A 17,891-nucleotide genomic window follows, 5' to 3' on the forward strand; every position below is an offset into this window, starting at 1 on the left:
GAATGTATAGTTCACTGATTGCTAGTTATTTACATTCAACTAATAAATCAATAAACCACTTCCTTCTGATTTGATTTGAATTGAGCAGCTCTCCCTGCAACATTTTCTCCATCTAAGAAATTACAGTACTGTATTAAAACCTCTATGTATTAAAACCTTTTGAAAAATGAAAGCAACAAAATTACTTACAGAATATGCCTTTATTTTTGCAGCATCCTGTTCTTTTTCCTCTTCTAGCTTTTTCTTTTCCTCTTTCATATCTTCTGATTCTTTCTGCCAGCTTTCCTTTTGACTAAAACAGTAATTAAATATTTTCATTTAGAATGATGAAAGACTTGATGATTTTTAAAACTGTAACTAAAACAGCAACCCTGAAATATTGCAAACCAAGATACTTATTTTTAGCAGTAATGTAATTTGAAAAAGACATTATAAACTGTAAATGGATTACTGAAAAACTATCCCCTCTCTTTGGGCTGCAACTGGTTTAATGATGAAAATAATTCTTAAGTTAAAGTGTCTTATCTCTTCTTCACATGTGTACTATAGTGAAGAGATAGAGATGCCTTACTGCCCAAAAATATACACACATGGGATTTAATCTGCTTTAAATTACCCACTTTTGTTTCAAATTAATTACTTTCTTGCACGTGTTTTCATAAAAATAGGTGAAGTTTAAAATTTTCCAAATAAAAACATTTCCACTTTAGGTACCTCTCTGGAAACTCCACACCCCCCTCTTATAGGAAGGGAGACAAAAAAATCATACTACTGGTACTTACCATGCTGTGAGCCTGGAAATGGGCCTTTTCTTTTTGAAGAGGACTAGGCCCAGCAGATTTCAAGAGGTATTCACAATTGTGCCAAATAATTTGGCTAATAAGATTTACAGCTAGATAAAATGATTTGGCAAATTAATCAGTGATTCTTTCCATAAATGTTTTCTTTCAATGAGGCACTTACACCTTCATTAGCTAGGAGAAACAACGTGGAAAGGGAACAAGGCTTCTGCAGTTCCTGACAGGAGAATACCTAAGTTGATTTTAAAGTATTTTTAATTAATCATACAGATTGGTACAGTACTATAAGGAAAGGATTACTTGCTTGTCCTCTGAGAATTCCCCACAGCATAGTAGTTGGCTCTTTCTTTAAAAGATGTCAGTTCAAATTTCCCTCAGGAAGTAGACAGAATTAAACTTAGGTTTCCCATATCCAAATTCTGCATTAGAGGTCAGACTTCTAAACTAAAGGGCAGGCAATGGCTGTAAAATTAACTCAATTTTCTCAACGGTTTTACAAATCTTTTCTTCTATTGTATTCATTTTATTTCAGATGCATACAGTATGTCATTTCCCAACCTAGTTTTTTTATTTCAGTGAAAAATAAAAACATTAAAAGATTCAGCTTCGTTTTGGCCCAAACTACTCTCCTCTATCCACTTTTATTATTTATTTGGAAATAAAAAAGACTATGAACTGTCATATATGCCTAATAAGGAAGTTCCTATAGACCGTATAGGCTAGTTTAAGCAACTAATCAAAGGTATTTCAGAAGTAGTATTTTCTCTTCAAAGAAGATCTCTTAGCTTCTTCCATAATGGAAGAAAACGGAGGAAATGGAAAGAAAATGCTCTGAAAGTGAGTCTTTATGGGTTGCCAAGTCAAAGAATCTCCTCCCCTAACTTCAATCGGTAACAGGTTTGGAGAAGGAGCCTTGAATCATCATTTTATCCCTGTCATTGGAGATATCTAATTTAGTAGTAAATGAGGCAGTATATTATAGCCTTTAATATTTTCAAAAAGCTATAGCTTTAATGCCTCAAACAGAGATAATGTTATCTGGGAAGTCTTAACTGTTTCAAAAATCAAACAGAAGGTCCTAAAAGATAAAACACCCTTATTCCAAAAGCTGTCCAGTGACTCTTCATACAATCCAAAGCTAGAGAACACAACAGTGTTAACTGAAGAAGCCAAATCACCATATTCATCCCTATGTTCCTAGCAGATAAAAATCCTTCTTTTTTTGAACGTAAGAAGAATTTTACAGAAATTAGATTCAATCAAGCATATAAAGGAACTAAGAGTCTGAAAGAAAACAAACTACAAAGTCCTGATGATCTAAAATATTGAAACAGAGATCTCTGACTGTATTTAGATAACAGTTTTCTTTCTTTTCCCCTCAGAAAAACTGTTAGGACCCATACTTGAAAGCAAAAGAAAACGAGACTGAAGAGTCTGTAATACCAGTTTCTAATAAAATACAAGACATTGGGTGAAGAAAGCACAATGCAATCCTCATTATAAAGTATGAAATATGAAAAGACTCCAGCAGAAAATGTTTTGTAAGAGTTTTCAGAATCCTTACAGGACTAAAGAAAATATATGGAGTCCATACCCAAGAGCAGCAGCATTTATGACATTACCCAAAGAACTAGTTCAACACAGCAGCAAATTTTGTATTCAAAATTATTAAACATTGATAGTTGAACTTTTGTAATTCAGAAAGGAGAACAGTACCTTTGATATTCTTTATACAGTAAGCCTTGTTGATGACGAATTACTGCAAATTTTCGCTTGTAGTCCTCTACTGCATCTTCTAATTGTTTAAGTAACTGTTCTTTATTTTCCAGTTCCTAAAGATTATTTTCCAAATAAAAATATTGAAGTGATTAATAGAGGTTTTAAACATGAAAGGATTAATCAAAATGCCAGTTCTCCCTTGTGTTTTCCATGATAGATGCTTCTGTCATGAACTGTGTGAACTGGAGATATGAAATGTGTATTTTCTTTAGAAGCAACAGATGAAAAATGTCCAATAAACTTTGGCATTCATATTAGTAAGTGTGAAATAGTGTGTAATTGCACTGTGGATTACAGCCCTTAAAGTTCAAAACACCATGACATCTTGCTAGCCCACAAAGAATACTAACTGAATATCTAACTGGAAAGCAATATTTTCTTCTCATGTTCCCAAATACTCTTCTACTTTATAATCATATACAGTTAAAAATATTCTCTAATCAACAAAAGTGATCAAAGACAGAACAAAATAATTTAATAATAATAAAAAGGTAAGTTCTTTTTACTCCAATTCTCAAAGAGTCAATTCTTCTTTACTATATGCTTGTCTGCTATGTTTCCCATGGGAATCACTGGCTTCAGTTTCAATGTATTTATGCCTCTTTTTAGAAATGTTGACATATTTTTGACAAATAATGTAATGAAAATTTATATGGTAAATCGATAGAGACCTTTGCTGTATAGAGAAAAACTGTTCAGAGTAGGATTTGCACATGCAGACTCAGGTGTGGAATCCAGATAACAGTAAGAGAGAATTTCTCATAGAAAGAGTGCAACTGCAGAAGTAAAAGGAAGAGTGGGCAAATATTTAGATCAAAATTCGGATTTAAAACAAAACAATCTGAATTGTTGTCAAAAATTTAATTAAGTATTGCCTTCCAGATTTACAACACAGGAAAATACTTACAGCTTTAAAAAAAGAGAACAGCCCAAAGAGTTCACTGGATGTCAGACCTTCAAAATAATTTTGGCGAGTTCTCGCATGTCCATACATGGCATGGTGCTAGATTTTGGAGGAATTATCTACATGTTACAAATATTCCTGACATCAAGGAGTAAATGAGTTACCTGTACAAGACGTATTAAATATTCATTCAGAGAATTAATCATATTGACACTTGAAGGAACCATGCCTTCTGGAAGATTCACTGTTCGGAAGACAGTATTGGCACCTTCTGACTGACTTAATAAGCAAATTTCATTTTTCAGTTGTGCAATCTAAAGAAAAGAAACAAAAATATAAAGTAGCAGCTCTTGCTATTCAATTAAAAAAACTGATGGAAAATACGTTGTTTTCCTGTGCTACATCAGTTGTTATTAACAACCTAATTCACTTTAATTTATATTCTAAAGCATTCAAACACTCTTTAAAGTATCCTTTTAAAAATGCTGTGATTCCATAAATCATTAAATGCATAATATCTTAAGCCAAATTTATCAAATGACTCCAGCAATCAGGGCAGCTTCACATATCTGAGGATTCACCACAGTTTTATGCCAAATTGCTTAAAACAGTGCATTTCTATTCCTTTTAAAGAGATGAAATTTTGGAAAAAATTACTGCAGTGGTTATTTGATGGTTTATTCTAAACAAATCTTTGCCTTTTCATTTAACTTCTTAAAAGCTCTCTGGTTCTTTAACAGCACATAAAACACTATTTAGATTATTTGTTACTGGCACATCTTTTTGCATCACCAAAGCTGTTCTAAAAGGCAAATTTAAATTTGGCTTCTTGTAAAATAATACTCCATTCCTAATTCCTGCCCTGGAAGAAGCATTCCACAGAATCAGCCGTTTAACTTAAAATAAGAGACAGGATTTTAGAGAACGATTCATCATTTTCGAACACCTAATCTCTGTCACTTATTTATAAATAAAAATGCAAGACTACTGGTTTTTTGAAGAAAAAAAATCTGTAGAGCTTTTTTTGGTACAGCTCTCCCCAAAAGATAGGTGTGCCTGGTGTTTAACATGATAGGATATTCCAAGGATAAAGTAACATTAAGAAGAGTAAGATTTGAACATAAAATGAACAAATTGGTAGATCCAACACATGAATTTAATTAAGATTAATTTAATGAAGGTTTTAATTACATTGTTCACATCAGCTAAATTCAGTATCTTGTAGATTGTGTAGTTTTGTTCTAACTTACCAGAGCAGCCACTTTTCAAGTACAAAATAAATACTATAAAATAAATTGTATACCTTTTCATTTGCATTTGCCAGCTGATTAGAGAAATTTGTTGCCTCCTTCTGAGTCTGTTTCAGTTCCTGTCTTAATTCTTCATTTCGTCCTGTAAGCTGGTCAACCTGAGCTTTCAAGTGCACACTAGCATCAAAGATTCCCTCTGAATTCTTTGACTCCATTGCCTAATGCAGTAAACATTTAATTAACAGAGAAAAAGTGCAGAAAAGCATTGTTTTTTCATAATAAACTGGAGCCTACATGAAATTAGCAAAAAGCATGAAATTTTAACATTTTAAAACCTACTTATCAGTTTCTGGGTGGTATATTTGCCACAGACTGTGATTTAAATGGTTAATTTTTCCTGTAAAAACACTAATTTTTTTGGTAACATGTTTGATTAAAGAACTTTTCTTAAACATTTCCTGCAGGTCCCATAGAGATAAAAGACATGCAAACAAACTTTTACCTAAGCTTTATGACTGAGACAATAAACTTGCCAAAGACAGTTATATACTATTCAGCTGAAGATTTTTTTTTTCTAATTCTTATTGGTAATCTCTTGTTGCTATATATTTTTAATTTCCATTTTTTAAGCAGTGTCACACTACATGCTCATACTTGTAACTAAGGAAGCATATGTATAAGGTGGCTACTATTTAATTATACAATAACCCAATAATTGAGGAGGAAAAAAAAAAAATCCTGTAAATCCTATAAAGCTACGTAATACTTTAGAAAGCAAGCTTACATTAACCAAGCGATCCAGACTAGGGATTATTAAGGCCGTTTCTCCTCCCTTCACACTAGGATCCTTCTGCATTTCCTTGACAGCTTGCAATATTTCTTTCATTCCTTGTTCAAGTTGTTTATTCTCTTCAGATAATTCTTTTACTGTAATAAAAATTGTAAATGTATCTCAAAGCAGTGAAAAAATGAGTTAAGGTTTCCTAGGACACTTCATCATAATACTTGTTGATTTGATATATAAAAAGAATGTTCATATTATATATAGACATAACCAATTAGGAAGTTAAAAGTAGAGCTGCTAGGAATAGCCAGAGAGTGTGTTTTGCTGGAGAATACCAAGAAAATGAAATGCTTCATGGAAACACATTTGACTTTATTGAACCTTCTAGTCTTCAATGTTTCCTGCTACTTTTTTCACTTCTTTAGTAGCCTGTCTGACTGGTTTTCACAAATCCAGAAATGTGGCTATCTTGGAAATGTCTGAATGTAGCAATGAAGTATATAGGAATTGTCAAAATTCCTGCTGCAGACTGAGAAAAAAAGAACATTTAAATTATTTGTCTGTAATAAGGACTCTCAAGACATACAATTTTCCTACCACCACTAGTTTCTCACTGGAATTCCAGAGTTTTCAGCACAGAGCAAGAAGTCTGGAAACTTTAAAAAACCACAACAAACCTGTCAGGACATTCTCTGCATCTTAACAATATGGCTACCTGTTCTGAAGACCCAGGAGTGAACTGCAAAATTTGGAGCAGTATGAGCAGTTTCACCAAGTCTATTTTGAAAAGTCAAACAGAATTTTTAGAATTCATATTCTCTGGGAAAACAAATAAGATACTTGTCTAGATAAATCAGCATTATTTTTATTTCAGAGCTTGCAAGCAGTGCACTTCAGCTAACATACATACATACGTAAGCAGGAAGTGGGTTTAATTCCCCAACAATTCCTTGGAGCCAGAAAAGCACTACAATTACACAAGTAAATTGTGTGTTATAACTGGGATCCCTCACAGACTTAAAGCCCTTGTTAGGTGTGATTCAGGAAGGAAAAACATGAGAGGTCCTAGTTTAATGTATTTAGCACAAATAAGCTATGTTTCATGTACTATCACTAATTTAAGTTTAAAATTAGCAACACTATATATGTGTTTATACACATGCACACAAAGATATACACTAATACAAACACAAAATATTTAAAAAGTCATTAACGAGAATTCAAAGAAATTCCAATTTGATAAATACATTTACATTCATTGTTTTATAATCATTGTGTTCACACCTGGATTAATTCACAACCATAGTCTCTACAGTTCAGAAGTATATCAGAATGATTTTATAATAACCTTCTACGTACACAGCAAATTCAGTCATTGTGAAATATACCAAAGTAAACTGCATTTAAAACAGAAACTGTAGAGTCCTATATTCATGGTCACAATCATAGAAACTGAACAACTAAATAAGCAAACTATCTGCAGGTACCTGATAATATTCCCTAGTTTTAAAACAGGTTGCAACTTACATTTAGATTGAAATTTGGCTATAACAGTCCTGTTCTTCTCCAAATCTCTCTCTCTCATGCTTAATTCATTTGCAAGATAGTCATTCTAAAGAAAAGAACAAAGACTCAAAAATTTAATTTAAGAATTTGAGTATTAGAATTTTCATAAGAGTCTGTGGTTAAATGAGAATAAATGCTTAAAAATATTGCTAATCCAAACAGTGAAATTACATAGTATGTAAACCAAAATGAGGTGCTATATAGAAGGCAACAATCAAAGAAACAGCCTCATCTTCACAGCAACAAAATTATCGGGAAAAAATTATTTAAGCCATGAATAAACTTTTTAAAATATTTATCCTGTTTTGGTTTTATTTTTAAACCTTGTACTACCTGCACCACCTGACTTCTACATCTTTCAAGATTTAATTCTGCATAACTATTTAGCACACTCTTGATCAACAAATCTCTGGGTATCCGCTCATTCTAAAGAAAATCCAACAGTAAGTTAGTAGTATAGGATTCTATATCCATTTATATACAAAAGAATTATATTTCCAAGACTTATCTTCCAAAATATAAAAAAAATTCTACTGAAAATGCAATTAGTAGGCATTATTCACTCCACAGCTTGGCTAGTGCACTTTTAAAGAGAAATCACAACAGCAAAGCATACTCCTGTAGCATGGAAAAACTTGTATAATTGAAGAAAGTCTGATGTATATAGACTTATACTTTCCATTGATCAATTACATAGCTCAACAGGCTCAACAGAAATGCCATCAGTTCCAAAACATTTCAGGTAAAGATAGGAAAGACCTATTTGCTTATCTTCTACATTGTAACTGTGATGTTTCCTCATCCCATTCTTAGATGGTTTCTCACAGACAAAAAATACACACATTCTAATTTTAGCAATCTAATGTTCTAGTCCCAGCCTTTTTTCAAATTTGAAATAAACCTTCATGAAAATTTCCTAGCCCACATCTGAATCTCCTGCCTGAAATGCAATTGCAACAGAGCTGGATTCACTAGAAGAATTACACAAGGTGTATCCCATATACACTGTCTAGGGAAACATGCATTCTTGGGTCATGACCAAGAATTGGTTGGACTAGATGATCTTCAAGGTCTTTTCCAACCTAGATGATTCTGTGATTAATTGGAACAGTCTGGTACAGAACAAAAGTCTGTGAGACTCCGAGGGACTGGCTTGATCCATGCTCCACATGTATCTCTAGCAATCAAAGCTATGTCCTCCACTATATGGAAAACTAATGCAGCATTTCAACAAAAATGTACCAATTTAGGAAGTTTCCAGTGACTTAATTTTTTTATATGATTTACCATGTGAATAAAAGAAATCACAGCAAGCATCCTGAAATCAACTCATTCTTTCACTGACTGCAGAGCTTTCAAAAACCCTTTTGAGAACCTAAAAGATTTTATCATTATTCATTTTAATAAGTAATGGAATTTTTCATTGGAAATATTTTTATTCAGAAAACAGATATACGTTATCTTTGTCAGTTGGCAGGGAAATGGATAAAAGGACAGAAGAACCAACACAGGAACCTCTTAGATGTTTCCCAGAAGGAAAGGCCTTTCCCATTCCACAAGTCTAACTTTACACCATTTGTTCTCTCTGGAGGTAGATGTTCTCTAGTCAAATAACATCTGCATCTTAACAGAAATCTCATCTTCTATCTTTCATACCAAAGGACTGATTCAGTCCCTACTTCATTCAACTAACTCTTCTAAACTACCATTTGCATGTCTCTATTTATTTAACACAATTTTTAAAAATAACCCTTAAACTATGTTGTTTAAAATACAGTTGCAACAACTGATTTGTATGAGATGCAAGGCTGTCTGCACTAATAAGAAAAGTGATGAGTGCTTTGATTACACAGACATGTGTAAGGTCTTAGAATAAAACCTGTTCTCTCTTCATACCCATCTACATGCATGTACACAAGTGTTATGCAAAGTTTTTCCTCCAACACAATGAAAATATATGCCTACTTTTTTTCAATCCTATGTCAATAAATAAACTGCAAATTAAGACTTAGCACTTTTTTTAATTAGAAAAAAATGCCTAATTCTATCAGAACTATCCTTTATAGCTTTAATTAATAAAGATGAAAGTAAACTAACACATCTTTACCATTTATCTTCCAAATAACTGCAATAGATATAAACATACATACTATAAAGGTGTCTCACCTGTGATCTAAGAAGGGCTAATTCTCTCAACTGCTCTATGACATTTTCAACAGGATCTACCTGAGCGTTCTGATTGTCCATTTTCAAGCCCACTTTCCAAAGCTTTTACCTGCAACAATTTTGTTGGGCATTTCTTTTCTTCCTTGTCTTCTTGAAAGGCGGTTAAATCAGAAAACTTTACTTGTGAATAGTCCTGCTTATCCTTCAATGTCATTTGTGTTTTGTGCATTACTGGCTTTCCAAGAGCAGATGCACAGGAATCAGAGAGTTTTTGCTGAGAGATAGTCCTGGGCAAAAATTTTCCTGACCTGTTTGGTCTGAATTAGAAGTTATGGACACTTGATTCTGAAAAGATGGTTTGTTTCTGTAATTTTGGTTATTTACCTCTGAGGTCTGACACACTCACTGATAAGCAAAAAATGAACCTGTGTAGTCTGATTTTAAGTCTTTTACCATCTCTCTATTGTCTGTATAATCTGTTATCCCTGATGTCTGTATAAATTGTAGCTCTGGTGATAACAAAAAGCTCTTTTATACTAAGAGTTTCAGAATTGCAGTTGTCATTAACTAGTTGCCACTCTGTCACATGTTTTGAACCTAAATGATCCAAATAAGTATTTCTGTTATTTTCCAAGTTATCTAAATTCTCAGGTATGCCAGATGGTCTTCTAGGTAGATTTCCCACAGCCTTACTGTTTTCAACTATATCTTTCTCTGATTTCAGAAGTCTAACTGGTGCTTCTTTATCTGAAAGTGTGTTTCTCCCTTCCATGTTACATGAGCTGCTAGCCTATATTCAGAAACAATACAGGATATTCATTGGTCTTCAAAAAAAATTACAAATTATTGATTTTTGGATTTTTTTTAAAAGCCGTTAATAAAAGCACCTAGAGAAATACTTGAACAGATGCTTATGAAATAACATTATTTTTATTTTGAAAGCGAAACACAATGATTATGAACTTGTTTTATGAACCTACCTTTGCTTTTACTTCAGCAATATCATGTCTATTCAAGAAATCCAATTTCCTCTTATTTATTCCCTTTTCTTCAGTAAAGCTATCAGTTATCTGCACATCACCAGCATCCAATCCTAATCGCAAGTAAATGTACAAGTAATAAATGATTATGAATTTTTAATTGGCAAGGGAATATATTCCATTTAGTATAACGGAGTTCTAGTTTTCTACCTACCAAGTAAGGTGTAAACCTTTCCATTTGAGCATATTATGCTTCCCTGGGTGGCACAGAATTGAGGTTTTAAGATTTTTGAAACTCATACATTATATAGATTTACTGGAAATCATGGTGAGATCATTCTGCATCTAAGAACTGCAGGCTAATCACACAACTCACAGTGATGTATTACTAGCCATCACAAGTCAAAAAGTTTCTACGGAAATACAAAACCACTCACCTGTTCCTCAGATTCAATGAAATGTATTCAGACTTGTAATTTAAACAAATGAGTAAATATGAACATAGCTATATTACTAAGTGTAGACAGCATGTTTTTCAAAGGACAGTTTATAATTAAAAAAATCCTACCTATTGTTGCAACTTTTCTTCCTTTCTCCTGAGCCAACTTACGAATCTGTTTTTTCAGTTCAATTCTTTCCTCTTCTAGTCTTTCAATCTGTGTATTATCATTCACAGATCAGTATTTCATTTTGTTCAAATACATGTTTATTATGTAGCTTTTACACAAAAATAGGATTTATCACTTGCCTCTTGCAAAAGAATCTGGTTTTCAGCTCTATATTGCTGCTGCTTCAGTACTTTGCTGTTTCTGAATTCATTTAAATCAATCATTGTCTTTGGCTCAAGACCTAAAACACAGTATATGCTGCATAATTATTCATTAAGGAGGAACATTAATGTTAGTAATATTTAGAATGCAGTTAATTTAAATCAGAACATAACTAGTCAAGTAGAATTAAAAAAATATGTTGATAGCTGAATATATGTATTTCTATATATGTAGACACATCTTAAGCTCCATGTAATAACACCAGGAGAAAGCATAATTTTACTTCAGTTACTCACAAAAGAAAAGAAGCAATAAAATGCCACCTAAAATTAACTATATTTACGTTTAGATTCTTCTATGTAAAATAAGCCTATCCAAAGTTTTCTTTGTGTTTTCAATCTAGCATTACAACTTCAGTATGTTATGGTTTCTAAATACCATATTACAAAATTGATTAGGTGGTGTACAGTCAAAGAGGAACCAAAACCAAAAAGCACTACAAAACCTACTCTCCTACTTTCTTCAGTCAAAGCAACCTGTAAGCCAAGTTTAGCCATGTACATTCCAGTTTAGTCATGTACATTTATGCAGTTTGTCCTAACTAAAATTGCCTGCAAATATAAGCAGAATATACAAAATTATTTCCAAGTAGTTACTTAACATAGCAAAATATTTCCATGATATAATGTTAATTAAATTCTTACACAATAAATAATTGAAAACGTAATGGATATAGCATACCTAAGCGCTCTCTGAGTTCTTCATTTTCATCAAGAAAATAATTTATTTTAAGTTCAAGTTTATTGACTTCCTTAATTAATGTTTCAATCTCATGATCTCGTATTTTGATTTGATTTTTTAAACCTTTTATTTCAGCAACAGCCTCTTCCAAACCATATATTCCCTGTAAAAACCCAAATGGAAAGTAAAAACAAAACCACCAACACAAGATGTAAGAAAATAAATTATGAATCTGTCTTTCATCATTACACAGACAAGAAAAATGTTTTTCAACCTCTATCACTCTTCTGTACTACGCTTAGTGAGAAAAGTTACTGAATAAAAAGCAGATCCCACAAATCTGTCTTCTGACTACAGAGGAGTCTCTGCATATTTCAAAACCAAGTCCTCTTACTACACGATCCTTCGAAGAATTGTCTCTTGAGTGTTCTATTATTGTTCAATGGACTTCAGAAGCCCATATGAGCATGTTAAAACTGTTAAAACTTGTAAAAATTGTTAAGTAAGGCTAACATTGCAGGCAGTCAGTGACCACTAAATGTTATTATGAAAGAAAAAAAAAAACAACCACAACATCAGAAGTTATTCATTTAATTTCTAATTAGAACATATTTAATAAAAAATGGAAGGACAAAATGATCTCCTAAAAATATGATGAAATACCCTGTCTGCTCTGACAAATTGTTTACCAGTTCATAGTCTTTCATTCGTTTCAAAGCCTCAACAAGCTCTTTGTCCTTTTCTCTAGCATCTGCTTCTGCTAATTCTGCTGATTTCTCAGCCTCCTTAGTTCTCTCTTCTAGCATTTTTAACTTTTCTTGCATATCCCCAATACGATTCTGCTGAGCAAGAGATGAGTGACCTGAAAAGAAAAACCTTGATCTGTTTACAGTTCAACTAGGAATTTTTGCTATCAGCCATTAAGCAAGAAAGAAACACTTCTGATGATGTTATAAAGATCTTAATTTTCTGCTCTTTTTAATGAAGTGATTACAAAAGACTACATACGAGAGCTTTTTTTTATCCCCTAATCATTCACTCAAACAATACTTATAAGAAGTAAGTGCATGTAAGGGACATCAGACTTGATTTTGAATTGCATGTTACTACTTATTTACAATTCTTGATATAGCTAAGACCTTATATGTTATGCTCTAACCTTTACAGACTAGGTGTAGTTTTCTTAGGGTTAGGGTACTGTGAATAAATTTAAACTCAAATGTTTAATAAATGGAAATAAACCAAAAAAAAAAATCGGAGATTAATATTACTCAAATAATGCAAATATTTTTTTTGTATTTCTAGAGAATAAAGAATGCACAGTAAATGTGTCATTTCTTATTTTCTTTTCCATAGACATTAAAATAAAATGGTCATGTTACCTTTATCTTTTTGGAGATCATATTTTAATTTCTCGATAACAAATGCATTTTGTTCCATTTCTTTGGTATACTGTTCCACTTGCTCAGTAAGCAACCTTATCTGAGCATCTCGCTCTTGCACACCCTACACACACAAAAAAAGAAACTCCATTAAAGAATTCTTCTTTACTGACAGGCAAGCTACCAATATAGAACACCACACTGTAAATGAAGAAGTTAAAAGTAGCTAATACAAAACAATATACAAAACATCAAATATACTGTACTTACAACATAGAGTTCAGATATTATCTAGAAGTTGCGTATATAAAGGTAAAGCAGGAAAAATAAAAGAAAAAGACACAGTGCAGTAATTTGATTTAATTTTTAAGTGTCTGCTTTAAAAATATGCTTATTTCCACAAAACTGCGCAAAACGTCATGATAATGACAGTCATCCAAAAAAAGCAACCTCAATAGCTATCTAGCCAGCTAAAACCAGACTCTGCAACTGCTTATCAAAGTTACTTTCATCTGCCTTCCTCTTCTGATCATCAGAGGCTGATTTATACTTAAGGGTTTTTTTCTCCTGAGAAGCTATCTGTTCCTAGTTTTGGAACACTGCGTGAGTATACCTCACCATACTGCTCAGCCTACAAGGGCCCAACATGTAACATAAACATCATGATGAATTTCTTTAAAAAACTTGAAGCGAGGCAGAAAATCATCCTGGTATCATACAGTATGGTTCCAATAATGCATATTTCAGGATTCCTAATTTAGTTATTGAGTTATTCTTTTCACGTTTTTCAAGAAAGTGGAGAAATTCAAAATCATAAAGAACTATGTAATTTTGCATGAATATGAGAGATACTTAAATTTAGCTAGCTCTATCGTGGTCTGAACCACAGACATCAGGTATGGCATCAGGTGAGACAAACACAGAAAATTAAACACTATGTAAGACTCTTCCTTAACTAACAAATTTAGAGGACAGAAACTAAGCTATAATTTAAAGGCATTAAATTATGGATGCTTAGATGTTAAAGCAATCATTCTACTAACAGTTAGAAAAGATAAATATGAAAGTAACAGAACCAACTACCAAGAGATCAGTTCATACATACCGCAAGAGAAGTTTCACTTTCTGCATTATCTATTAAGCTAACTTTGTAGTGGAATGAATTGACCTATCTCACAATTCTCAAACATAAGTAATAGATATTCTGGTATTTGCAAACTATGAAAGACTAAATAGTTATTTGATCACTAGCATATTTAGTGAATGGTAATTTCTATGTGTGTAATTTCTCACATAGACTGTACCTGCTGAAGGGCCATTATACTGTTTCTGTCTACATCAAGTTGGGCCATTTTCATTTTCTCTTTCAAGTTAAACAACATTTGCTGATACTCTAGGAGTTCATCATCTTTTGAAGCTAAGATTTTCTGTAAAGAAGATAAAACACTATCAGAACACTTGAAATAATTCCTAAAAATAATAAAAAAGTATTAAAAAATACCTTCCATTCATCAACTTTTGCATTTACAGCTGCCATGAGTGGATCATCTTCCTCATTCTTTGCTTTCAGGTGGTCTGAAAGCTCCTGAACCTAGGAATGGCATTCGGATGAACATCATATCACAAAAATGTTTTGCTTAAGCAATCTATATATAAAAACACACTACATCAAGCACATACAATTTAACAGATTAGCATTACAGCAGCAAGGGAAGGTCATAACTCTTAAGAACAGAGTATTACTAACATTTTGTACAAAAAAATTGTGATCTGCAGTCAAGTTTTAACCTTTGCACCAAATTTAAAGCTCACACTACTGTTAGAGAATATTTCAGTAGAGCGTGTGTTTTTCACTAGGTATGTTGAATGTTTTTTAATTTAAGCTGAAATATGAAAATACAGGAGAAATCTAAAAAAAAATTACATTCAATGAGTCAGCTCTTACTTGAAATTTGTAGTGTTCTTTCTCTTTTCTTAACTGATCCATAACAATATCGGATTGTTGCACAATAAGTTTCATTTTGTTATATTCATCAGTCATCTTCTCCATTTCTTGCACTGATTCCTCAAGATTCTTTCTCATTTCTTGGTTTTGAATGTCTAACTTCTCGTTAGCTTCAGTTAAATTCTGCAAAATTAAAGAAAAAGCTGCTTTTAAAAAGTGCACATCTTAATACCTGAATAAGCATTAATTGATATTTCCTTACTCCACATGACTTGATCTGTAAATTGACATAGCTTTGTGAAAAACACTGTTGTCAGTAACAGTCTAATAAATATTCAATAGCACACATAGATTTTACCTGAATTTCATCCAAATACTGGACAAGCTCAAAGTTCTTTTTGGACAACTGTGTTCTGTAATCAGAATCCTCTCCTCTTCGTACTAGAATTGTTTCTTTTTGGGAATCTATTTGCCTCTGATAGTCAACTACATCTTGACGCAATTGTTCATTCTGCACAGAAAGCAATTCAAACTTAAATCTATTTGCAGAGTTGAAGGCAAAGTTGTTGCTCTTCTAGCAAGCTAACAGTCTTGCTAACACAGCAAGCTAAGACAGTCAAAACCCATCCAAATTCCTACTGTCTGCTTTTAAAAAACTTAGAAGTCTCACCTTTTTCTTCATGTGTTTTTTCTTCGGATTAAAAAGGAGAAAACAAGACCAAGAGAACAAAGCATGAAAAACATCAGAAATTATCTTTTCTTCAGGAAGACTAAATAGGAATCAACACAGAGATAAAATAAATACAGAGTCTTCCATACACATGTGCATGCATGTACATACATACAGGCACATATGTAAAAGGGCTTTTTGAGGAATGATTCTCAAGGTTTCCCCCACGACATTAATTTAACTTTTGCTGTCTGTTTTATTCTCTCAGAGGCCAAGATTACAGGTATTAAATGCTATAAAACATTCATTTTCTTTCTAAAAACAGCTAGAAAAAGTTTTTCAAGAGAATGATTAAAAAAATTCTAGTAATAATGTTAACTCTATCTTTGCATTTATTGTTATATTAACTTTTGACTTTTCACAATTTTAACTAATCAGAAAATCTTAACAAAAGTAGCAAGCATAAACCGAATCATGTCTAATATCCACCAACTGTATTTGTCAATAGTATTTAAGAAAAATACTAAAAATTCAACACACAAAATCCAGACAAACTTAATGCACAGTAGGACTACGTAAATTCAAATGTGGACACCTTCTGACCTCAATGAACTAAGCTTCATTAGAGTACATGTACTATATATTTGCTAAATGTGATTAAAATTCCATATTCTCTTTGTACTAGTCACCAGGAAAATGCTCTAAAACAGAATTAAACGTCATGCCACACCAAAGATTATAAATACAGAAAACTAGTAATATATTTGTAAATAAAAATACAGTAAATCAGCAATAACTCTTTACTAACCTCTCTCCTTAATTTGATGTTTTCATTTTCGGCATCTTCATTTCGAAGAGCAAGCTAGAACAAGATGGAAAACCTTTATATGTATCACTAACACCATAAACTATGAAAACAAAGAACTCCAGAAACAAAACAGAAAATAGACAGCAGTCCCATTTCATCGCTACTTTTTTTAATTTCAGAACATCAACTTTTCAAAAGATGTGCCAGAACAGCTTTTAGAGATGTCAAGCTGAAGTCCTTCTTACCTGTTCATTCACTTTCTTCTCTTTTTCCAATTCTTTTTCTATATCTGTTAACTGTTTCTCTTTTTGTTCTAATTGTTTTTCCAGTTGGCGGATCTCATCACGTAAAAACCGAGTATCACGACCACCAGAAGATCTTTGTGCCATCTTAAGAGCATTAAAGTAACATTATAAATATAGTACAGTTCTTCAAAACAGAAAGAACTAAAAACCCAAAGCAGATGCTAAGACGAATGTTCCTAATGTTCAGGAAAAGCAACAGGAAGGGCTCACTAGCTTATTTCAGCAAAACCCGGAAATTTCTAAAAGTAAACAGGATTTATTCAAGTATAAAAAAATTCATTGTACATACAGGTCTTTGCAAACCTGAGGCTGATGAATATTCAAAAGCCAAAAAAAAGTATTAGGTAAAATGTAGGGCTATTACATCTCCAGTAGATTACAATACTAGTCTAAAAAACCTCAATAAAAAACCCCCACCAAACAGCAGTCTGTAAACTAAAAGAAATTTAAAACATACCTCTAATTCATTTTGAAGTTTCATCACCTTTGTCTTAAATTGATTTTCTGTTAAAATAGAACAGATATAGTGAATTACGCAACAAGGTAAAAAGTACATAAAAGAACAATGGTCAACCTCTTTAAATATTTGGCTTCGCTGAAGTAACTGACTTCAGAGCAGTTGGTATTTTATTCAGCTCCTTAAACTTAAAAAAAACAAACTAAAAAATACATTTAACAAATAATTTGGGAACAACATAAAAAGGCTTGTTTACCACATTTGGCTTGCTCTTCTCCAGCTTTTTCAACTTCTTCTAGTGCCAGCTCTACCTCTTGAGCTTTCATCTGGGAAAAAAGTAAACAAAGAAGAAATATTGACTACTAACATATATTAAAAGATTGTTCCATAGACCTCACGTTTAAAATGATGAAAACGTTTACAAAAGAACATCGATTTTCTCTCTTTAAACAAATAAAACCACTCCCATTTTTCCCCATGAGGACAATTAAGAAGTTCTGATTGTTGAAATACCTTCTTTAGTAATTTATCCTACAGGGCTACTTTAAACATTCAAAAGCACACTGCTGAGAATTAAAACCAGT

General features: G+C 32.5%; 1 protein-coding gene across 5 annotated transcripts in view; it reads right to left on the bottom strand.

The window, feature by feature from the left end:
* The window catches only part of CEP290 (centrosomal protein 290), a 55,143-nt gene that overhangs the window by 33,341 nt on the left and 3,911 nt on the right, over positions 1-17,891 (bottom strand). For 2 of the 5 annotated variants that reach the window (XM_074870699.1, XM_074870702.1), the window contains exons 5-25: positions 17,564-17,633; positions 17,308-17,354; positions 16,791-16,934; positions 16,546-16,599; positions 15,738-15,758; positions 15,426-15,578; positions 15,068-15,250; positions 14,624-14,713; positions 14,427-14,549; positions 13,123-13,246; positions 12,430-12,602; positions 11,741-11,903; positions 10,978-11,078; positions 10,798-10,885; positions 10,230-10,342; positions 7,045-7,129; positions 5,518-5,660; positions 4,787-4,951; positions 3,648-3,797; positions 2,517-2,632; positions 190-292 (exon numbers count right to left, since the gene is read on the bottom strand). In XM_074870699.1, coding sequence (XP_074726800.1) covers positions 190-292; positions 2,517-2,632; positions 3,648-3,797; positions 4,787-4,951; positions 5,518-5,660; positions 7,045-7,129; positions 10,230-10,342; positions 10,798-10,885; positions 10,978-11,078; positions 11,741-11,903; positions 12,430-12,602; positions 13,123-13,246; positions 14,427-14,549; positions 14,624-14,713; positions 15,068-15,250; positions 15,426-15,578; positions 15,738-15,758; positions 16,546-16,599; positions 16,791-16,934; positions 17,308-17,354; positions 17,564-17,633 — 2,409 coding nt within the window. Of the gene's footprint in view, positions 1-189; positions 293-2,516; positions 2,633-3,647; positions 3,798-4,786; positions 4,952-5,517; positions 5,661-7,044; positions 7,130-10,229; positions 10,343-10,797; positions 10,886-10,977; positions 11,079-11,740; positions 11,904-12,429; positions 12,603-13,122; positions 13,247-13,392; positions 13,414-14,426; positions 14,550-14,623; positions 14,714-15,067; positions 15,251-15,425; positions 15,579-15,737; positions 15,759-16,545; positions 16,600-16,790; positions 16,935-17,307; positions 17,355-17,563; positions 17,634-17,891 lie in introns of all 5 variants that reach the window. The other 3 variants (XM_074870698.1, XM_074870700.1, XM_074870701.1) reach the window with 3 other exon arrangements.

This window comes from Strix uralensis, chromosome 5 (assembly GCF_047716275.1).
Source record: "Strix uralensis isolate ZFMK-TIS-50842 chromosome 5, bStrUra1, whole genome shotgun sequence".
Lineage (NCBI taxonomy): Eukaryota > Metazoa > Chordata > Aves > Strigiformes > Strigidae > Strix > Strix uralensis.